The sequence below is a fragment of the Balaenoptera acutorostrata genome, chromosome 11, assembly GCF_949987535.1.
Source record: "Balaenoptera acutorostrata chromosome 11, mBalAcu1.1, whole genome shotgun sequence".
Classification (NCBI taxonomy): Eukaryota; Metazoa; Chordata; class Mammalia; order Artiodactyla; family Balaenopteridae; genus Balaenoptera; species Balaenoptera acutorostrata.
Genome location: NC_080074.1, coordinates 640,528 through 663,706, shown reverse-complemented (window position 1 = coordinate 663,706; position 23,179 = coordinate 640,528). Strand labels below are relative to the sequence as shown.

General features: G+C 53.9%; 1 protein-coding gene across 1 annotated transcript in view; it reads left to right on the top strand.

Annotated features, from left to right (window-relative positions):
* The window catches only part of MOV10L1 (Mov10 like RISC complex RNA helicase 1), a 44,444-nt gene extending 26,260 nt beyond the window's left edge, over positions 1-18,184 (top strand). The window contains exons 14-26 of the mRNA XM_028168246.2: positions 9,060-9,118; positions 9,572-9,669; positions 10,033-10,141; positions 10,427-10,599; positions 11,096-11,242; positions 11,707-11,828; positions 12,009-12,108; positions 12,201-12,365; positions 13,679-13,852; positions 16,273-16,422; positions 17,192-17,299; positions 17,860-17,997; positions 18,089-18,184. Of these exons, the coding sequence (XP_028024047.1) occupies positions 9,060-9,118; positions 9,572-9,669; positions 10,033-10,141; positions 10,427-10,599; positions 11,096-11,242; positions 11,707-11,828; positions 12,009-12,108; positions 12,201-12,365; positions 13,679-13,852; positions 16,273-16,422; positions 17,192-17,299; positions 17,860-17,997; positions 18,089-18,184 (1,639 nt within the window). The remainder of the gene's footprint in view (positions 1-9,059; positions 9,119-9,571; positions 9,670-10,032; positions 10,142-10,426; positions 10,600-11,095; positions 11,243-11,706; positions 11,829-12,008; positions 12,109-12,200; positions 12,366-13,678; positions 13,853-16,272; positions 16,423-17,191; positions 17,300-17,859; positions 17,998-18,088) is intronic.
* The last annotated feature ends 4,995 nt before the right edge of the window (positions 18,185-23,179 follow it).

Here is a 23,179-nt window from a genome sequence, read left to right as displayed (position 1 = left end):
CCCCACCACCAGCTGTCTCTCCCCCTCCTCCACCAAGCCCCCACCATTAGCTGGGATTTTGTGTTTCTCTCTCCTTTGCTTTTTAAAACAAAAGTTGGTGTGTTTGCGCACAGACACACACACAGGAAAGTGCGTTAGTTGCAGCTCTTCTGCACTTGCCGCCTGTGGTCTGGAGGTGTGGGTTTGCTGACAGGAGGTCCGCGGGCCGTGTCCGCAGTGTACTTGTGCCCCACCGGGCGCGTGTCTGCCCTCCTGCCAGTGGGCACAGCGCTGCCCGCGCTCTGGCAGCTGCTGTGGACGCCCGCTATCTCCTCGTGCACACCCACCCCCAGGTTTTCTTGGCTGCGCGCTTAGGAGTGGGGTCGGGGTTTGGGGGATGCTAATGTTCCAGCTTTACACGTGGTGGCAGAAGTGCCCCGCAGGTCAGGGTCTGTAATGGCCTCCCGAAACCTGATTTTGTGAAACTCCTGGGCGCGTGCCAGCCTGGTAGGTGTGAGCTGTGTCTCGCTATGGTCTTGATGTATGTTTCTCTGACTACTTCTAAGGTCGAGAGTCCCCCCTGTTTATTGGCCGTAAAATTCCTTCATCTGTGAAATGCTTTCTCGTGTCTTTTATTGACTATAATTTGATTTTTTAAATTATTTGTAGCTGTCCTTTGTGTATTCTTTTTGCTAGACTATTCTTAGATACACCTGTTGCAGACAACTTCTCTGGGTTTGTTACTTGTCTTTTCACTTTCTTAAAATATCCTTTGAGTAACAGAAGGTGGTAGTTTTAAGATAATGGAATTTATCAGGGTTTTTGTATACTAGTGCTTTTCGTGTCTTGTTTAAGAACTCTTTCAGTGTTCGGGCTGCAGCCAGGTTGGAAGGTGTTGCGGGTGAATGGATGGCGCAGACGTGGAGTTGGCCCTTTTGAAGGGTGTTCGGCTGGGAAAGCAGAGAAGGCAGGACAGGCAGACGAGTGGGTGAGGAGGCGCCCAGGGTCCGGGTGGCCTTGCCTGGCTTGCTGCTTACGGTGAGAGGAGCCAGCACCGCTCGTGTGAAGCCCATGAGGTGGGTGTGGTGACCGGGCAGCAGGAGTGACGCGTGGGGATGCGGGCTCAGGCCGAGGCCGTGGTCTTTGGCGGAGGCGCACGTCCTCCATTGTGCTGGGCACCCAGGAGATGAGAGCTGATGGTGAGTGGGAATTTGTAAGGGCTCGTTGTCGCTCTAGGACGCGAGGGAGGGTGTTCGCAGAGAAAGAAGAGGACGTGGACCTGGGGCGGGGGCGGGGGCAGGGGAAACACTGCTGCAGTCGGAGCAAGAGCCGCCCGACCGAAGGACACGGGCAGGTGGGCGGACGGATGCGCTGTGGGACGTGAGCCTAGGAAGAAAGCGAGCAGGAAGAAGCCAGAGGGCCGTGGCGCTGAAGACCACCGGGCAGTTTCCTGACCCAGAGTGTTGGAAAGACAGGAAGTTGAGGTCGAGGCAGGATGTTGGAATCTAAGTTCAGAGGGGATGCTGTCTGCAGCCGTCCAAGTAGGGAGCAAGGCGGGAACGAGGGCCGGTGGCCACTTCTGCTGCACAGAGGGTTTGCTCGCCCCACATAAGTTTTTGGTGGTTTTGCATTAAGTTACTTAAAATCAGACGATTTCACACTTTAAAAAATCTGTATTTACCACTTGTTTTGACAAACGGGAGGACTGGGCAGCACCGCAGTGCAGCGGGAGGGACAGAGCCAAGAGGCCGGGCCCTCTGGATGGGCAGACGGCTGCACCTTTATGCTGTTTGCAGGTATTTTTCCTTTTTAAGAAAGTAGGTTTACTGAGAGGTAATGAACGTAAAATAATCTATACCTGTTTAAAGTATAGGGCTTGATGGTGTTGACATTTGTATACCCCGTGAAACGAGCTTCACGGTGAAGACTGTGGGCAGATCTGGCCCCGCAGATGTTTCCTGCTGCCCTTGTCATTCCTTCTCTGCGCCCCAGCTCCCAAGCACCACACATTAGTGTGCATTTTGTAGAATTTACGTGAGGACCTACTCTTTTTTGCCTGGCACCTGTCACTCAGCTTAATTATTTTGAGATTCAGCCTTGCTTTTGCATGAATTCATTCCTTTTTATGACTGAGTAATACTCCATTATAAGAACATACCTGAGGTTACTAATCCAGGCACCTGTGGGTGGACGCTGGGTTGTTTGCAGATCTGGCTGTTAGAAATGAAGCTGCTGTAAACATCCGTGTGGACAGGCATTTTGATTTCTCTTGGGTAAGCGCCTGGCAGTGCCATGGCTGCGCACGGCGGCAGGTGTACACTGAGCTTCCTGAGACACTGCCAGACTCGCCTCAAGTGGCTGCACTGCTTGTGTTCCCACCGTGCTCCCCACGTGCACAGCCCCTGGGGTGCTCGGTGGTTCCTCCTCAGGCCCGTGTTAGGTGTGCAGTGGGGGCTCACCTTGCTGTGATGCCCGACGCCAAGCGCCTCCTCCGCTTGCTGGCTGGCACTTGGCCTTTGGGAAGGTGCCCGCTCGGGTCTGTGGTTCATGTTCTGTATCGTTTGCTTTATTGTTGAGTTTTCAGAGTTGTTCACATATTCTCAGTACAAGTCCTTTATCAGGTATGTTTTTTGCCAATATTTTCCCAGACTGTGGCTTGTATTTTCATTTTTAGTAGTGCCTTTTGAAGAGCAGGGATTCTTAATTTTGATGACGTTCAGTTTATCGGTTTTTCTTTCATGGATCATGCTTTCGGTGACGCATTTAAGAAGTCTGCCAAACTCAAGGTCACAAAGATTTTCTCCTACGTTTTCCTCTAGAAATTTTGCGGCTTTACGTTTTACATTTAGGGCTGTGATCTATTTCCAGTTAATTTTTACAAGTGATGCAAGGTATGGATTGATTTGGCGGGGGCTGTCCAGTTGTCCCACACCATTTGTTGAGAAGACAGACTGTCCTTTGTCCAGTGAGTGACCTTTTCACCTTTTTGAACACCAGTTGAGGGGATATATGTATACATATAGCTGATTCAGTTTGTTCTGCAGCAGAAACTGATACAACATTGTAAAGCAATTATACTCCAATTAAAATACATATATTAAAATAACATTTAAAATAAAAGTTTATAAAAAAAAAAAAAAAAGAAAGAAAGAAAAGAAAGCCGATTGGCCTACGCATGTGGATCTATCCCTAAGCTGTCCATTCGGCTCCACTGGTGCGTCTGTCAGTCTTGCAGCCTACACCAGAGTCTCGGTCACTGTGCCTTTGTGATGAGTCTTGAAATCAGGGAGGGGACGGCCTCCACTGTGTCCCTCTCCTGCAGAGTTGTAGCTATTCCAGGTCTTTGGTATTCCCATGTGGATTTTAGACTCAGCCTGTCAGTTTCTACAAAAAGCCTGTTGAGATTTTGATCAGGATGACATTGACTCTTTAGGTCCACTTAAGGGAGAATTGACATCTTTTTTTTTTTTAATTGAAGTATAGCTGATTTACAATATTGTTTTAGTTTCAGGTGTATAGCAAGGTGATTCTGTTATATACAGTATATAGTTTTTTCAGATTCTTTTCCTTTATAGGTTATTACAAGATATTCAATATCGTTCCCTGTGCTATACAGTAGGTCCTTGTTGGCTGTCTGTTTTATGTATATATGTAGTGTGTATTTGTTAATCCCAAACTCCTAATTTATCCTTCCCCCCCTCTCCCTTTTGGTAACCGTAAGTTTGTTTTCTACATCTGTGAGTCTGTTTCTGTTTTTTGTAAATAGATTCATTTGTATTATTTTTTAGGTTCCACATATAAGTGATATCTAATAATATTTGTCTTTGTCTGACTTCACTTAGTATGATAATCTCTGGGTCCATCCATGTTACTGTAAGTGGCATTACTTCACTCTTTATGGCTGAGTGGTATTCTGAGAATTGACATCTTAATATTGAGTTTTCTAACCCTTGGAAATGGTATATCTCTCCATCTAGTTAGGCATTTTTTCATTTCTTTAGGCAGTGTTTTGTACTTTTCACTGTACAGGTTTTGTATATCTTTTGTCAAATTTGTCCCTGACTCTTTAAATGCAATTGATGTTTGTATATTAATCTTGTATCCTGCCAGCTTGCTAAACTCACTTAATAGTTCTAGTAGCTTTTTACAGGTTATATAGGATCTACTGTGTATACAGTAAAATCATGTATTCAAATAAAGACAGTTTTGCTGCTTCCTTTCTCATCTGGATGCATCTTGTTTTTTCTCGCCTCGCGCTGGCTAGAGCCTCCAGAATGGTGTTAAGTAGAAGTGGCGGGAAGTGGCGTCCTTGCCTTGTTCCTCATCTTAGGCCAGTAGCGTTCAGTCTTGAACCATCTAGTGCTGTGTGAGCTGTAGGTTTTTGTATTTGGCCCTGTCAGGTTAAGGAGATAGACTCCTAGTTTGCTGAGATTTATTTAATCAAAAATGGATATGGGATTTTGTCAAATGTTTTTTCTGTATCTATTGAGATGATCATGTGGGTTTTCGGTTTTGGTCTATTAAGATAGTTACATTGATTGTAAAATCAACTTTGCATTCTTAGAATAAACCCCGCTTGGCCATGATGTTAATTTCCTTTTATATGTTGTTAGATCTGATTTGCTAAAATTGTATTAATTTTTTTGTCTGTGTTCATGAGGAATATTGGTCTTTAGTCTCTTGAAGTATCTCTTTCTGATTTTGGTACGAGGTAACACTGGCCTCACAGTGCGTTGGAAGGTGTCACCTCCTCTTCCATTTTCTGGGACAGTTTGTGTAGAATGGGTATTACTTATGTTGACAAAAATATTAATCAGTAGTCAGTCTAAGAAACAAATGAAGAATTTTATTTTAGCTAACCTGAGGATTATAACCTGGGGGACAGTCTTTCAGAGGCTCTGAGGACCATTCCCAAGAGGTAGGGAGGAGACCAGTATAGGTGTGATTTTGAAGGGGTGCGTGCAACCAAGCACACAGCTATTCACAAGGAACAGATGCCTTAGCTAATGGTTTAGTGCTTTTCTAAACATGGGAAGAAGCAGAATACTGGGTTTATAAAAATTTTCTTCTGAAAATATCTAACTATCTGAGGACCAGTTCTGCCAGTTTTCCCAGAGCACAAAATGCTTCATCCTGATCTTCCCTGAATTCCTTTTGGGATGTACTGTGCAGTGGTTAACGACTTGATTCTTGTAGAACTGGAGGGTGGACAACATTCTTTATGTTACAGTCCCCTCCCTTTCAGTCTTAATTTCAACCAAGGTTTGGGAGGCACTTGGTGACCATTTTGTCCCACGGTGCTAGGACTGCTCATTCCCAGCTCAGACGAGAACTTCATTGCTGGGCCACTCAGTGTGCTGGCCTAGGCCCTGTTAACAGTAGCCCAGAGCCTCTGGACCAGCTGTCCCTCTAGTCACTTATGGTCCAGGAAATGGTTCCCTCTGGCTGCTTCTTCCCACATCTAGAGTTACTCTGTTGCAGTCATTGAGCTTATGGAACTATGTATTTGGTCAATTGTTTCAGGTCACCTAGTCATCATTATTTTTATCGGGGGCTCAGTCACACATTTGGTAATGCAGGAAACAATAATCTTGTTGTTAGGAAGAATAGGAAGAGTACAGGTAATAGAGCTGATCACACTAATAAGGTCATAAGTATTTAAGCTGAGAACTCCCATTCACTGCAGCCCAGAGTCTCCCCAGGTCATCTGACCTGTCTGTTCTGCACCAATCACTGTCTTTAAGGGAAACGACCCATTGCCCTGTCCATAAAGTCCACCAAAGATGTCTGCACGTGCACAAGGTGAGTGGTGGGTCACCGTGACCCCTCACGGGACTGAGAAAGGAATGTTATCTTCTAAGGAGTTACGTGGCTGGCTCCAGAAGGAGAAAAATCAGTCTTTGGTTGAGCAGGTATTTCTGCCATGGGGGAGGTCAGGTTAACACATAACGCAGATGCAGATGCACACTAGTGAGGAGGGAGGAGGCCAAAGGGCAGAGAAGAAGTTTATGTTTAGATTTTTCTTGTCTTGCCTTAAAATATGAATTTCATTACTTCTTTCTTAAATGCTTGGTAGAATTTACCAGTAAAGCCTTCTAGGTCTGAAGTTTTCTCTGTGAGAAGCTTCCTGACTACAAATTCAGTTTCTTTAAGAGATTAAGAACGCTTAGTTTCTTGCCGCATGGACTCTGGTAGTGTGTGTGTCTTTACGGATTTGTGCGTTTCATCTGAGTTATCTAATGTATTTGTGTGAAATTGCTCATGATATTTCCTTATTGTTCGCTTAGTGTTTGTAGAGTCTTTGCTGACATTACCACTCTCGTTCCCAGGACTGGCAATATGTCTGCCCTTTCTTTTCCTGTCAGTTTGGCTAGAGCTTTGTCGGCTTTACTGATCTCATCGAAGGACGGACTTCCAGCCTCATCAGTATTCTCTCGTGTGTTTCTGTCTCTAGTCCATCGGGTTTTTTGGGGGTTTTTTTTGGCTGCACTGCATGGCTGGTGGGGTCTTAGTTCCCCAACCCGGGTCCACGGCAGTGAAAGCCCATGTCCTAAACACTGGGCCACCAGGGCACTCCCAGTCCATTGGGTTTTGCTCTGGTCTTTATTACCCCTGCTGGACCTTTAGGTTCTAAGCTTCTTCCTATCACAGACAGTGAAGCAATAAACATTCTTACATCTTTGTACCATGATGTTAAAATACAGGGAGAATTGTCGTCTTTGCCATATGGGGTCTCCTCTTGGACAACAGTTTGTACCTAGGAAAGTTTCCTTTAATTCCTCTTTTCTTTCCGTTCTTTGTCCTCCTTTGGAATCCTTGTCTGTTGTTGTGTTAGTTCCCACCCAGCTGCTTTACTGTTCTCTCATGGTTTCCATCTCCTGTGTCTTCGTCTTGTTTTCTATTTTAGTAAATACTGCTAGTATTTTACCATCTAGTGTCTTGCTGTCCTCCAGATTAATTGTGTTAAGGAATTTTAAGCGTCAGTTTCTATTCTGAGCTATTACATTCATTTCCTTTTTGGCATTTCTTGAGATAATAATTTTTTTGTTCAGCCTATTCAGGAGATGGATATTTCGACTGGATAACTTTCTGTCGAACCTTTCTTATAGGCCCAAGATGAAAAACGTGGTGTTCTGTGTGGTGAATTCCTTCCGTAATGTGCTCCAAGGATTTACTGGGAAACGTTTGGCTCGCGTTTTCATGCTGTTAGGGGTAAAGCGCTGGGCTACAGGTTGACGGGGTGTCTGGTTTCCTGGGCGTTTTAGAGTCTTCATTATGGTGACTTCCCACTGGAAGGTTTCTTCCTCTGTAACTGATCTGCTTTAAGTTGTTTTTTCTTCCTAGAGTCAGCCTTGCTAAGTCCTAGGAGGGTCATTTCCGGTTGCTGCTCCTCTTGAGTGGAGTTTATTGTATCCCAGGGGTGATGGGGCTGCCTGGAGCCTGGGGCCCTGCAGGTGAGGCTCCCGTTCCTTCTGGCCCCATACACGCCCCCAGAACGCTGCGCTGTGGGAATGGGTCCTGACGGTGACCTGCATTTTCCAGAGATCCGCCTGTGGCCGGAGTTCTGAGGTGGCGTGAACCAGCTCTCGTGCCTTTGCTTGTTTGAGGCCAGATGCTCCTTACTGAGCATTCTCTTCTTTTGTGCTTTGGAGCTTTGGTCATCTTGTTCCATTGAAGGTGGAATTTTATTTTCCATTTTTTGTTCTTTTTGTTGTGTTAAAATGCAAGAGAACAGGGACTTCCCTGGCGGTCCAGTGGTTAAGACTCCACGCTTCCACTGTAGGGGGCACGGGGGTTCTATCCCTGAACAGGGAACTAAAATCCCGTTTGACGTGTGGCAAAGCCAAAAAAAAAAAAAAAAAAGGAGAACAGGCCCACAGTGGAGTCGCTTATACTGAGCCCCACGTCACCAAACTGAGGTTTCACTGAATTGCAGTCTCGGCTGTCTCAGAAATGGAATCGTGAACCAGTCAGCCAGGAACCCCGTGATCAGCACTGGGGGGTCGTCTCCCTGAATGACCCCTGCCGTCCGCTCAAGGAGAGTGACCTTGCCCCAGCCAGCCCGCCTTTTTGCCTGAATCACTTCCCGTCCCGCCCCTTCTGCCTGCAGAAGGCTTGCGTTCCGCGCATCCCCTCAGAGCTCTTCTGTCTGCTAATGGGATGCTTTGCTGCCTGATTCGAATCAATTTTTGCCCTAATAAACTTAACTTTTTCTTTTTTTATTTTATTTTTGGCTGTGTTGGGTCTTTTCTGTAGAGATTCCCCATCTTCCCAACCATTATGTCCATCTTTAAATCTTAAATGTATTTATAACAACTGTTTTGAACTTCTTGTATGCTAATTGAGTATCTAGTTCATTTCTGGGTCTGTTTCTTTTAACTTTTCCCCTGAGGATGCTTCTTATTTTCCGGCTGTTTTGCTTGTCTAATAATTTTTTAATTTATTTAATTTTTTAATTTTTGGCTGCGTTGGGTCTTCTTTGCTGTGCGTGGGCTTTCTCTAGTTGCAGCGAGCGGGGGCTACTCTTCGTTGTGGTGCGTGGGCTTCTCATTGCAGTGGCTTCTCTTGTTGCAGAGCATGGGCTCTAGGCGCACGGGCTTCAGTAGTTGTGGCTCACAGGCTCTAGAGTACAGGCTCAGTAGTTGTGGCGCACGGGCTTAGCTGCTCCACAGCATGTGGGATCTTCCCGGACCAGGGCTCAAACCCGTGTCCCCTGCATTGGCAAGCGGATTCTTAACCACCGCACCACTAGGGAAGCCCCAATACTTAGCATTTTTAACATGCTTCAGTTTATTTTTTAACTGTTGTTCTGAGTAAATTTCACAGGAGTGAATCTTTACCATCAAAGTTACTTCCCTATTGATGCAGCTCTGACACTTCACAGGCTATATTTTCTCTTTTTTCTACTTGTCCACTTTATACATTAAAACAGGAGTATTCCCAGAAAGGAAGGCGTCCCTGCCGTCCTGACAGGTGTTGAGAGTTTTCTTGTAAAACTCCTGCTGGTGCCTCCAGCCCGGTCTCGTGTGAGTGTTTGTTAAGGGTCCCAGGGTGCTGACCCGCGTCACTCTCTCCCACAGGACCACCAGCAGACGGTGTCACTTTGCACTTGAACAAGCTGTCTACTTGGGCGTAAAAGGTATTAACTTTTGTGGGATGACGGTGTTACATCTTCCCGGAGTATTTTTAGAAGCGTCACGTAAAATTTTGTGTAAACCACAGTCTCTTCATTCATACATTAGAAGTAAAACTATGTGATACCCAGTGTTTTCCTTTCTATTGGGGACGTTCAGTGTTTTCTTACAATTTCAGCTATGTAGAAATGGCATGCTTAAGTTATTAAAAATAAAATGATTGCACTCTGCTTTCCCTCCTAAACGTAACTCATTTTTGTACTTACAAATAGACAAGTAAATGGCTTTGTTGCAAAGAATATGCAGTGCTGGCACTATGCTGTAGGTGAGAAGCAGTGCACAGGGCCAGAGAGGAGAGGAATACACAGACATGAATTTCTTCAGGACTAGCTGCCTCTATTCATCTTTCTTAAGCTTTTCAGTAATGTCTACCTTCTCGCTTTTTCTTGTTTTAAAAGTGTTGTTTCCAGAAGAAATCATTTTACAGTCTCCCCAAGTGACATGGAATTGGAAACACGCACAAGACATCAAAAACCACGGACAGCCCACCTCCAAGGTATTGCTTTATTTATTTTATTTTTTGTTTTTTTTGGCTGTGCTGGGTCTTCGTTGCTGCACATGGGCTTCCTCTAGTTGCAGCGAGTGGAGGCTACTCTTCCTTGCAGTGTGTGGGCTCCTCATTGCAGTGGCTTCTCTTGTTGCGGAGCACGGGCTCTAGGCACACGGGCTTCAGTAGTTGTGGCACGCAGGCTCAGTAGTTGTGGCGCACGGATTTAGCTGCTCCGCAGCATGTGAGATCTTCCCGGACCAGGGATTGAACCCATGTCCCCTGCATTGGCAGGCGGATTCTTAACCACTGCACCACTAGGGAAGTCCCAAAGCTTTCTTTTTAAGCCATTTTTCTGCATGATTTTTCTAGAATAGGAAAGCCTTGAAGGACCAAACTAAGCACACCCCAGAGGAGCAGCGGGCGGGTGCCCAGGACACACCAGGGCCGTGGGCCTTCGCCACAGAGACCGACGGGCTGGGTGAGTCTGGGGACCAAGCCAGCTCCTGCAGGACTTGGTGGGGGGGGGATCTCGGGCAGCCGAGGGGACATGTGTTCTGACCTTCCTGATGGTGGGCTGCTCTTGTCCACCTGTTAACAACCACTCTTAACACCTCGGTGACACTGCACAGGTGACGCGGGGAGCGGGCTGGGTGGCCTGCGCTTTGGCTCTCAGCCGACTGTCCTGAATGCGAGTGACGCTGGGACGGGTCGTGAGGGGACCAGCCGTGACCTCCGCCGACCCTGTCTCTCCCCTTTGACGCAGTCAGCGGAGCCCCAAAAGCGAGAGAGAAGGAGTTTTTCAACCCCCTGCTCAACGAAAACCAGAAGTTGGCGGTGAGGAGGATCCTGAGTGGAGACTGCCGCCCGATCCCCTATGTGCTCTTCGGGCCTCCTGGGACTGGGAAGACGGTGACCATCATAGAGGCTGTTCTACAGGTAATGGCGGGCGGGGATGGGGTCGCGGTAAACAACTGTGTGCGCCTGTCATCGGGAAGCGTCGGCTTAAACCATAGAGGAGAACGTTGGAAAGAGTTTGAAAAATCCCAGTTGTTTCATATTTAGCAAAGTTTGTTATGTGGCTGTAGGACTTTAAGAGCTCATTTCCTAGGTTTAGACAGGAATCACTCCACTTCAGAATAGAAACTGCACAAGTGTCTGGCGCCTCCATCGAGATTTAAATTGCGTTGTGGACATTGTGTGTTCAGTGTCCTGCGTCGCTGGGGACTCGGGTCGCCCGTGGGTACCCAGACCCGGGCAGTTTAGGGTCCGGGAGATGGGGACTCCGCCACCTGCACACAGTGGCAGGGCCAGGCTCAGACGCGTGAGGGGTGACGTGGGCCCACGCAGCGAGTCCACGTCAGGAGCCCTCGCGGGTGGGCTTGACACTGGCCACTGACCCGTCCCCTTCTGCCTCCCGTGTGTCCTGGGGAAGGTCTTCCACGCTCTGCCGGACAGTCGGATCCTGGTGTGCGCGCCCTCCAACAGCGCGACCGACCTCGTGTGCCTGCGGCTGCACGAGAGCCAGGCACTGCGGCTGGGCGCCATGGTCCGCGTGAACGCCACCTGCAGGTTCGAGGAGGTGAGCGTCCTCCCCGGACCTTGTCCCGACACCACACCGGAACACGAGGGCTCTTTCCTTCCTGAACGTTTAGTGACATTCTGGGCGTTCCCAGCTTTGTTAAATGCTGCTGCGACTCTCTTATTTTTCCCCAAAGGTACAGTTGCTTTTTGGTTCTGTTGGTTTGCTGTAAAAGCTCCCAGTTTGGTTAACAGACGAGATTGAATCTAGAAAATGTATGTGGTTGTCTTGGGGAAGGATCTGCAGGATTCTCTGTTATATTCATGGTTCCAGAGTCTGTAAAACGTGGACTAAATTGATAGCAAAACATAAGACGTTTTGATATAAAAAACAATCTTAATACTGAGTCACAACTAAGAAGTGGCAGCAGGATGAGGTTATCATTTAGAATTCCATTCAGCTTTGTGATTATGTCCAGTTTAAAGAAATGCTCAGTAACCTGGCAGGTGGCCTGCCCCCCACAGAGCATCACAGAGACCATCAGGCCGTATTGCAGAGACGGGGAAGACATCTGGAAGGCCTCTCGCTTCAGGGTGGTCGTCACCACGTGCAGCAGCGCAGGGCTCTTCTACCAGATAGGGTTGAGGTGGGCTCTTGGGGCGTCCCGGGCGGAGGCGGGGAGGAGGAGGTGGTGTGTTCACGGGGAGTCGGGAGGTGCCCGCAGGCACGGGCAGGAGCAGGGGGGCAGGCGCCCCGGGCAGCGAGGCGAGGCCTTGCTGGGCGGGACACGTGGACAAGAGTGACCCCGGGAACGTGCCTGCTCTAGAGTCGGACACTTCACGCACGTGTTTGTGGACGAAGCGGGCCAGGCAAGTGAGCCCGAGTGCCTCATCCCCCTGGGGCTGGTCTCAGACGTCAGCGGCCAGGTGAGGCCCACGCGCTGCGGTCGCCCCAACCTCGGCCCCTGCCCGCCACACACCAGGGGACTCACTCTGAGGCCATCCTGTTCGTGCCACAGGTTGTCCTGGCCGGAGACCCCATGCAGCTCGGGCCGGTCATCAAGTCCAGACTTGCCATGGCCTATGGGCTGCACGTCTCTATGCTGGAGAGACTGATGTCCCGACCAGCGTATCTGCGAGACGAAGATGCTTTTGGAGCCTGTGGTGCCTACAACCCCTTGTTGGTGAGCTTGGACCCCACGTGCTCCTTGTTGGGATTCGAGCAGAGGGGCCCACGTGGGAGCTCACCACCCTGTGTCCCCCGAGCCACACCCAGGGGCAGGGCCCAAGCAGCCCACCCTCCTTCTGCCACCACCCCCAAAGTGTACCTGAGGCACTTGCACCAACTCCACGGTCCCAGGAACTCAGGAACTGCTTCCAGGGTTTGCTGAGGGGCTCCCTGGGGGGCCAGCCCTTGCAGGCAGCGCCAGCCCCTCAGTAAGAGAGCTTCAGTCTGTGTCACCGTGGGAAACGGGAGGGAGCTCTGGAAGTTTACCTGGAAGAGAAGGCAGCGTGTCTGCGGTCTCCCGACGTACTGGTGAAAGTGCCAGTTCCTGGGTTCTCAGACGACCTCTGATGACACAGAGGGATGGGCCTCAGGGTCTGCATTTCAGGAGCCCCCAGCACCCTGGAGCTCGGGAGCTTTGTGTCCATGGGGTCCCCTGTTGAGGTGAGCCAATAACATTATCCTCTGGGTTCCCCCAGTACAGAGACAAGGAGAGGTTCCCCTCTGGACTTTAAACAGCAAGCCAGGTGCAGTGATGGTGGGCAGATGGTCAGGGCAACTGCCTGGGGCCTATTCCGCGTTCCAGGTTGTCAGCCCCGGGCCCTTTGCCCCTGGAGAACAGGGAGGGCACGTGGGCACAGAGCGGATGGGGCGGCGGGCAGGTGTCCAGGCCAGCACCGCGGGGCCCGGCCCAGCCCGGCCCAGGGAGGAGCTGTGCTGCCGAGTCGGGTTTGGGGTTTCGATCAGTGTCTCAGAGGCTGGACCCGTCTTGGTGACTGAGTTGAAGTTTGTCAGCAGGAGAGTCCCGGGCCCCTGGCCTTCTCACCCCAGGAAAAAGGAAAGACTAGGATGAACTTCCCAGCCAGTTGGCGGCAGGAAGCAAAGTTGTCCTTGCTCCCCGTCCTGGTGCTTCGTCCCACGGCGCCTCGGGGGGCTGGCTGTGGGTAGCCATCCTGCCTCGGGGCCCAGGGCCCGGCTCCCCGGGCTGCACTAACGGCCGGGGTCGCGACACGGGGAATCAGGGTGCAGCTTGCAGACAGCCTGCAGCCCCGCACAGGGACACTTTCTCTCCTGTTCTTCTCTGTCAGAGCCCAGTCATCCGAGGTGGAGGTGCCAAGAGTGCTTCCAAGTCCCGCGGAGGTGACGGGGGCGGGCATCACAGGCAGGGCCACCCGGGTGTGATTCGAGGTGCCCAGGCACCTTTCCCCTGGAGGCACGTCGGGTGCACGTGCTGGCTTTGGCCCTGGACCTGCCCCTGCTTCCTACCTGCAGGTGACGAAGCTCGTGAAGAACTACAGGTCCCACTCAGCTCTGCTGGCCCTACCGTCCAGACTGTTCTACCACCGAGAGCTGGAAGTCTGCGCAGACCCCAGGGTGGTGACCTCCTTGCTGGGCTGGGAGAAGTTACTCAGGAAGGACTTCCCTCTCATCTTCCACGGAGTGAGGGTGGGTGTGGGCCAGGCTCAGCAGGAGGGTGACCCCTCAGTGCTACCCACGGTTACACGTGTCCTGGTTACCATGTTGAATCTGGTCCTTAACCCGGCGTCATTAACCCAGCATCTCCTGAGAGCTTGTGGTGGGCTTGCTCCCTGCTGGTCCCGGGGGAGAGAAGCCAGTGAGGAGGGGGCTCTGCCCCCGCAGGACCAGCCCCTTGGCACTCAGGTGACTGCACAGCAGGCCCTGGAGGGGGCTGGCCCGAGGTGGGCATCGAAGGGGGGCATCCTGAGGGAGTTGACAGGGTTGGTCGGGGGCTGGGAGGTGAGCGGACCTGAGGAAGCTCCGGCCGCCGCGCCACCCCTTCCCCCTGTGATTCGGTGGTGTCGGGTGGGAGGACCAATCCTGGGGACAGAGCCTGCCCTCCCCCAGACCTCACTGGGTCGAGGGGTCCCCAGAGGGAGGTGTTAGATGCCCGGTAGCGCTCACTAAAACCAGGGAGTTTGTACTGGGAGTTTGGTGGTTAGAACCAGAAGTCAGGTTTGGCGTGACCCCCTCCCCTGCCAAACTCTCCTGCAGAACTGGGGCTGGAGCGGTGTCTGCCCGTCCTCTCAGCAGCCTGCCTTCCCAGGGACAGCGCTTGGCCCCTCGACGTTTAGCTTGACCCGCTCTGTCAGCGGTGGGCTCGTGTGTCCAGGTGTGGCTTGGGGTGTCCATCCTCTGGATGGAGGCAAGTTGGAGGAAGAGGGGGCTCTGTGGGGAGACCAGCGTGGTCGCTAGGCACGAGGCCCCTCCAGGAATGCCGCTCCCCCAGCCTCTGCTCGAAGGCGTCCCAGGTTTCAGGGGCAGCAGAGCAGTCAGCCAAGGAGGGGAGGTCCGCCCGAGAGCACCCACGCTCCCGGTGGAGGGACAGCCTTGAGGAGAGGTCAGCTCTGCCCACAGCAACCCATGTGTTTCCTGCAAACTACGTAAGGGTCACAGTAGGCTCATTCGCGACAAAAACTGGGTGTAGAAGGGAGTGGCAAATGTGCAAAAACGTCGTGTAGAAGGAAATGGAGACTCCAGATCCCCTGGATAACCTACCATGGAGCTGTGGAGATGGAGGTGCTCGGTGTGAAAAGAACAGAGTCCAGAAAGGTTCCCTTATTTAGTGGGTGTTTCTCGGGGGCCTGACTGTGTACTGGCTCCGTTCTGGGCCCCCGGAAGGAAATGGGGGTGAGGCCTCTGGGGCTGGCTCGCAGGGAACGGCGGGCTCCGCTCCCACCGTTGGAGCAAAAGGGCATTGCCGTCCGTCGTGACAAGGCTGCAGCACTGCCAGGGCCCTCGCTCCCCCGCAGGGCACTGCGTCCCTGGAATGAGACCTCCACGTGTCACCTATATGCTCCCCTCGTCAGCCCCTCCCCCAGAGCTCCAGAAGGACCCCCATCTGCCTCACTGCTCTGTCCCCAGCCCAGGGCATCTCGCGGAGGGGCCCAGTCGAGGGGGCAGCTGAGCCCCAGGAGCGCCCGGGGGGGCCGGGCCCAAGGCAACTGGGGTCTTGTCCTAAAGGAAGTGCGGCCGTGAGCTGGGAGCCTGCGCCCAGACGGCAGGGCTGAGTGGGCAGCGTGGCTGCAGCCAAGCCTCGGGTTCTGACCGTCTGGCCCCTTACAGGAGAGGCGCCGGCCTTTGGTCTACTTGGAAGACCAGCTTTGGACTTTATATCTTCACCAGTTTTCTGCTTCATGGATTTCAGCTTTCTCTTTTTTTTTTCTTTTTTTTTTTTTTTTTTTCAGCTTTCTCTTGACCCCTTCCCCTCGCTAACTTGCTCGTCTTTGCTTCGTTTGTCGTAATTCCCGTGAGATGGACGCTTGGTCCCTGTGCTCCGTGTCCTCCTCACAGGGGCTCGGGTGGCCGCGCCCTCCCAGCTCTGCCCTTCCACGTGTGTCTTCGTGTCTGTCGAGGTGCTTGTGACTTTATTTTCCTTTTTGACCCAGGAGTTCTAAAGAAGTATGTTTCCACGTGGTTAAGATTGTTTGGGTGACCTATATTTTACTTCTAATTTTATTAGGTTCTGACCAAGAACAAGGGCCTGCAAATTCTGCTCTTAAAAATTTGTGGCCAAATAGGTATCAGCCGGCCAGCCGCCTCCCCCAGTCCACGAGGTCTGCTCTCGCCAGGACGCAGGGGCATTTTGGCAGGGGGTGGGGTCCCAGTTCACAGACACGCCCAGCCAACCCTCCTCGCCCGGCATCTGTGCATCCAGGACGAGTCCTTACTGCTGAGCGTCCGTCTGTCCTGATGGAACACAAGTCTGCACGAGAGCAGGGCTCCTCTGTCTCTGCTGAGTCACCACCCTGACGTCTCCCCTAATTCACAGGCCCTTCACAAACTCCTGTCGAGAAAAGGACGTTTTGTGACGGCCGTGCCATTCTCTTGTCTTCCTGCTAACGCAGGGCGACGAAGCTCGAGAGGGGCGAAGCCCGTCGTGGTTCAGCCCTGCCGAGGCCGTCCAGGTCATGCGCTACTGCTGCCTGCTGGCCAGAAGCATCTCCAGCCCGGTGTCCGCTGGCGACATCGGCGTGATCACGCCTTACCGGAAGCAGGTGTGGGTCTGCTCCAGCCAGCTCCCCTGCGCCTTCCTGCCTTCCTCTGGGGTCTGAGGAAGGAAGGTGGACACGGCGCTCTCTGCATCTGTGGGGTGGGGTGGGGTGGGGTGGGGGGCGGAGGCTGGGGACACGTGGTGACCTCACCTCACCTCGGCGCGCATGCAGCCTCTGGGTGTGAGAAGGCCCATCCCCTGGGTGCTGAGGGAGCCGCCTCTGGTCCCCGCCCTCCAGCCTCTTGTGCTGGCAGGAGCTGAGCTTTTGTCCAAGTACTGTATGTTCCTTTTCACAATTTCAAGTTGCTTCTCCTTCACTAGCACCCTCTGGAGATCTTCACACACCCCTGGTCTTGCTCAGCTCATCAGCTGCCCCCCCTTCAGGACCGTCCCCCCGTCCTCTTCCTCCTGGCTTTCCTGTTGTGGCCACACAGCCTGGTTCCTGTCATAACCACTCAGGCCCCGGGGGTGGGATCCCCTGGATGGGCGCTCTCTCCCCGCCAACCCCAGGGGGCGCTCTGGCCCCGCCCCCACTCTCAGCACAGGGAGTCCTCACCTCTTGACGCAAAGCCCTGCTCCTGGGGGGTGCTGCCCCGGCCCCGTACACCCCACCTGAGATCGGGGTTTGTGCTGTGAGCAGCTTCGAGTTGATGAACCGAGATCAGGGGTTGAAAGGCCACGGGTGCTCAGTGGTTAACGTTCAGCTTACGCTGTACGATGTAAAGAATGGTCAGATGTGTGAAATTTTATCTTTGATCTCATCTCGTTCAAAGGTGGAGAAAATCAGAATTCTTTTGCGAAATGTTGATCTGATGGATGTAAAGGTTGGATCCGTGGAGGAGTTTCAAGGGCAAGAGTATCTGGCTATCATCATCTCAACTGTAGGTACCCCCGTCCCAGGGGCCCGCGCCAGGCTGGCTGCCGTGTGGGGCCTCCCGGGGGCAGGAGGGGCCTTGGACCGCCACCTCGAGCAGTTAACTGTAGGGTGTTCTTTTTGAAAAAACGAAACGAAGAAGTACAGAAACCCAGGAAGAAGTAGTTAAATGTTGGAGAAGGAGGGCTGGGATGTGGAAGGGGCCGGATTGGCAAGGAGCCTGCGGGCCGGGAAGGGTGGCTCGGCTCTCGGAAGTCTGTTCTTCTCTTTAAAATTCCCTTTATGAACAGTGCGTGTTAACTGCAGGCAGGTTGGGGAGCTCAGGTAGGAGGAAAAGCAGCGTTGCCTCAAACCCCTCACCCGGAGGTCACCCCTTGGTGTTTGGAGTATCCCCTTGGGTGTAGACAGAACGCAGTGAGGCCTGTTCCTTGCCCACTGTCTTTCTCTTCTTTGACCACAGATGGAGTCATACTGATGTTTAACGTTTTTAAATGCTTTTATATGTTGAGTTTCTTTCCACACCGAAAAATTTTAAACACTATTTTTATCCATCTCTGTGTTTCTGAGGTGCGGTCAAATGAAGACATATTTGAAGATGATAGATATTTTTTGGGATTCTTGTCCAACTCAAAAAGATTTAATGTTGCCATCACCAGACCCAAAGCCTTGCTGATTGTGGTGGGAAATCCTCATGTTCTTGTCAGGGTGAGCTGCGGCCCAGGGCTCAGGGAGAGGGGCCCAGTGGGGCAGCGGGATGGCTGTCAGGTACAAGCCCCGCCCCTTTGTGTGTCATCAGGATCCGTGTTTCGGGGCTTTGCTGGAGTACAGCATCGCGAATGGGGTTTACACAGGATGCAACCTGCCACCCGAGCTGCAGCCCCTGCAGAAGTGAGCACTGCCGTCTCCTGCCCCTGCGGGCCCTGCCCCTGGGCTGCGGCCACCCTCCACCCGGTCCTGGGATGACATTTGGGGTCAGCGCCTCCTTCCTTTCACAGCTTAATGAGCAAACCTCAGTGCCCCTCGTAAGACCACCCTGGGAAGAGGGGGCTGCCAGCCCCCCGTGGTGGTCCCTGAGCGTGAGCCTGAGCTGTCACGGGAAGCCCCACTTACTGGACCCCGCATTTCCAAGTCTGCTGCCATGGCCGGGTGTGCGGCCGCCCCTCTCTGCCCAGCAGAGCCCCTGCTGAGAAGCGGTGGCCAGAGGCCGCGTTCCACGCCCCGAGGGACGCCATCTGGGCTGCGGCCTGCCTAGTTTCCAGCCATGGCCACGGGCCTGGGGCCCCTGGTCTGACGTCTGCTCTCGCTGCTGTCAGCTCCGCACGCAGCCTGTGCCCACCCCTGGGCAGTCCCTGCAGCTGTCACCGAAATAAACGCTTGAGTGGGACACTTGCGTGGCCTCCGTGTCCAGTGTTGGGGGTGGCGGTCAGGCTTTCACATGGCCTCCAGGCCCTTGAGCCACGTTCACTTCACACGCCAGCTGTGTGAAGCCTGGGGGCTCTGGGGGTCTTTGCCCAGGGCTGGGCCGGCAGGGCAGGAGTGGGGGTCAGCATCCTCCCCTGCCTGCATCCTGCTGCAGCTGGGCGGGGCCTGTATCCGAGTCTTTGGAGGTCACAGGCAGGGCCACAGAGACCTTCCCGTGGGTGCTGCAGAGGTGGAGGGCGTGGCGGGAGGGACAGGGCAGACAGTATCCGCACCAGGGGTCCCAAGGCCACCCCAGGACCCTAGCACCCCCCATGACTGGCTTCCCCCACCCCTGCTCCTCGGGGCCTTGTCCCTTTGCTGACAGCTGTGAGCACTGGGAATGCCGTCTCCCGGCTCACAGGTGGGGAAGTCGAGGCCCCGGTGGCTCAGCCCGGAGCCCACTGGGGCCCCCAGGCCTGGGGTTGGGCTCTCCTAACTGCGGACACACCACAAATGGCTGCTGTGGGTCAGTTGGTGGGGGAAGGGCTGGGTTCAGAAACAGAGCCAGTAGCTTGTCAGGACACGAGAAGGTTCTGGCCTTGGCCGCGTGCGTGGGCTGCCAGGACAGTTGCCAGGTCACTCTGAGCAGCCTCGAGCCCCACCTGGCAGAGTCTGAGTGGAAGTCAGGGTCCCGCTGAACCCCCTCGGTCTGCATCTCCTGCCCACTTGCCACCTGGCTCTGCCCCCTTGGTCTTCTCCGTGACCAGGTCCCAGTCCAGCCCACTCTGCTTTGCCATGCCACCTTCTCCAGAGCAGGGTCTTGGGGGCCGGGCCTCTGACACCAACAGGTGACAGTGGAGACCTAGAAATTCCGGGGGGGAGCCAGTGTTGGCTGAGTACACGTGGCTGGTCCCACCCTCCATCCTTGGTGGCGAGTGGCGGGATTTGGTCACCACCACGTGCCAGGGCAGGAGCTGCAGGCAGTAAGGGGCTGGGCGGGTATCCCAGTAAGGGGCAGTAAGGGGCTGGGCGGGCCAGGGAACATCTCAGCAGGGACCCAGAGGTGTGTCTGGGGTGGCAGTACTCAGGGCACACCTGTGTGCCAAGGGCAGGAGGGTGCTGCACAGCCTGGCTGGGCCAGAACAGGCAGGAGCCCCCATGTGACCTTTGGATGGGGATGGGGGCCGGTGCCCAAGCAGAGACCTCTGCTGCCTGTGGGCAGAAGCACACGGTGCCTGCCCGCCAAGGGTCAGAGTCTGTGGGAGGCCGAGCCACCTAGACCAGCATGGACACCCCGTGGAGCAGAGGTAAGAGGCGCCACAGGGGCTTCCCTGGTGGTGCAGTGGTTAGGAACCCGCCTGCCAATGCAGGGGACACGGGTTCGAGCCCTGGTCCGGGAAGATCGCACGAGCCACAGAGCAACTAATCCCGTGCACCACAGTTACTGAGCCTGTGATCTAGAGCCCGTGCGCCACAACTACTGAGCCCACGTGCCCCAACTCCTGAAGCCTGCGTGCCTAGAGCCCGTGCTCCACAACAAGAGAAGCTACCACAATGAGAAGCCCACGCACTGCAACAAAGAGTAGCCCCCGCTCGCCACAACTAGAGAAAGCCTGCGCACAGCAACAAAGACCCAAGGCAGCCAAAAAAAAAAAGTGCACCGTGGGTAGGTGTGGCTGCACAGAGATCCCCTAAATGAAACTTGGAAATTGTGTGTCCCGCCCCTCGTTCGTAAGTTATCCAAGCTTTTCACTTTTTAAAGCTGCTCATGCCCAGCGTCTTGTAAATGTTATCATTTTAAAGTAGAACAGTTCCAGCAGCCTTTTCAGCATCTCCGACAGATTCAAAATGCCATTGCAATTTGACGCTCGCCCTTGTCCACTTAAAAAGGACCCCAGCAAGCTGTCCTTTCACAGCTGTAAACATCATGTTTTTCCTCCTTCCCACAGAACGGCACCCCAGTGCGGAATGTGCTGGGTTGAAAGTTATGGCATCACAGAGGGTCTGTTCTCCCGGGCACACGGTGGGCTGTGACCTGCCTCCCCACCCAGCCCTGCAGGGCTGGCTGAGAGCTCTGGCCAACGAAGGGCCAACAGAAGTGCCACAGGGCTCGAGTGGACCAGCTTACCAGCTCCACTTCCTCCCCAGGTGCCTGGGGACCCCAGGGCGGCGGCTCCAGTCTCCAGAGTGAGGGGCCGGTGGGGCAGAGCTCCCAGCCCAGCTGCTGTCCGAGTGTGGGGTGAGATGACCCCCCGCCGCGTTGTGCCGTGGCCTGTCCTATCCAGCACCCCGGGCTGCTCCCAGACAAATACCTGGAGTACATCGAGGGGGTCGTTTGTCCTGATCTGTGAGACCATGCGGCCGGACCTGGGAACAAGAACTTCCGTGTTCTCAGAATCGTTAGGTACGTACTCGATCAACACGAGGCACAGACATGGCGAATTTTCGTAACTGAACGTCGAAGTAGAATTGGAAATGCGTCAGTTAATGAGCCGCCCATCTTCAAGGGCGAACATTACTTGGGGTTCGCCCAAGTAATAAGACAGTGTTCAGCGTTAGGCTTTTTCCTATTTTTCGTCTTCATTGATATGCGAGCTGATAAAACGTCACCTAAATAGAGATGAGAATGAAGGTTTTGCTGGAGTAATGTCCCTCAACCTTCCAAAGTCCTTCCATGTGTCAAAAGCCACATGTCAGTGGATCAGCACGAGGAAGGGCAGGCTGCCCCCCTAATGCCATCCTGCCCTAGAGACAGGATGTGGGGAGAGTAGCCACCCAGTCTGGGCCGGCCGGGGGTGAGGGCCGGCGCAGCCCCTGCTGTCCACCCCTGCCCGAGGGGCAGGGAGGGCGGAGCTCGGAGCCTCTGCGGGATCGGAGCCCCTAACCAGGTGTCACCTCCCCACCCAGGCCCCTCTCTGGGATGAGGACAGCGTCGGAGGGGCTGCCGTAACGTGGGCGTAGGGGTGCAGGGCCGCCAGCCCCGGCTGCGCCCTCCGTCCTGTGGGCGCCATGCGCTCATCCTGCCAGCATCCACCGCACACCCGCTGTGCTCCAGTGGCAACTCTGCCACCTGCCAATTCTGAGAGCACACGGAGACCAGCGGTTTTTCTCCTAACCGGACTAACCAACTGAAATACACCGCAGAAAGTGGCGGCTGTTTACAGCGGAGCTGTTGCAGGGTGTCTAGGAAGTAACCTGAAGAACCAACAAGACGTTACAGAGAAATAACGATTCTGTTACAGGAGGCACAGAAGATGTAATGGAGGGGTGTGCCTTGTTCACCGATGGAGCAGCCCGCGGCAGCGCAGACCTCCACCTTCCCCATCCTCCAAAACGTATACGGAAAAGGGAAGGCCGTGAATACCCAAGCCGTTAAATAAGGGAAAAGGAGAATGTGGGGGACCTCCGTCGGCACGTGGGATCACGGAAACGTGCTGCTGCAGGGGAGAGGCCAGCCCCTGACTGGAGGTGTCTGGGTTGTTGGGGGTGGAAGCAGCCTGACTCCCTCAGGGAGCAGTACACACGTAGAACGGGTGGGCGTCGCTCAGAAACGCTGGTGAGTCGTCAAAAGCACAGCGACCCCCGGACTTCCCTGGCGGTCCAGTGGCTAAGAGTCCGCGCTCCCAATGCAGGAGGCCCGGGTTCCATCCCTGGTGGGGGAACTGGATTCCGCGTGCATGCTGCAACTAAGACCCGGCGCAGCCTAAATAAATATTAAAAAAAAAAAAAAAGTGTGAAGCTCAGGCTTGTAGAGGACATCCCCCCTCTCTGAGCCCCCCTGACAGGGGGTGGGAAATTAGCTCACAGCAGTGACCCAAGGCCTGCAAATATGGGTGCTTAAGACATAGTTGGATGAATTATTGAGTGGTTGAAACTCCAACTATGCTAAATATTTTATAAAGAGCACGTGTATATCCTATTACAGTAGGATGAGGACCTTTTATGAAAGAATAAGAAGTGAAACAGCGAGTCTTGCAGTCAATCGGCATGAAGGTGGCAGCTGGGCTCTGCGCCAGAGACCGAACCCAGGAGGGTGCGAGAGGGGTGGTGCCTGAGGGTGGGCACGGGGGTGTCGGAGTGGAGGGGGTAAGGGTCAGGAAGATGCGGGCACAGGCCGACCGGGAGAATGCCATTGACCAAGGCAAACGGATGGGGTGATGGGGAGGAGGTGCAGGGCTAGAGAGGCCGCGGGACCGCGTGGAGGCGACGCGGGGGGAGGACACCGGGGCGACGGCTGCAGTGCAGAGGCCGTGAGGAGACGCCCCGCAGAGTCCGCCGGCCGGCCGCCCCGCGTGGGGGGTGGCAGTCCCCCGTCTGTGTCCGCAGCAGCCCGGGTGGGTGGGAGCCTCAGCGCCCACGGTGGCGGCCAGGCTTCGGTAGAGAGCGGAGAGCGGGTGCGGGAGGCGGACGAGGAACCGCTCTCCGCGGGGCGGCTCCGGACGCGGGGCTGGAGGACGGGGGCCCAGGACGCGGCCGGCCCCGCCGC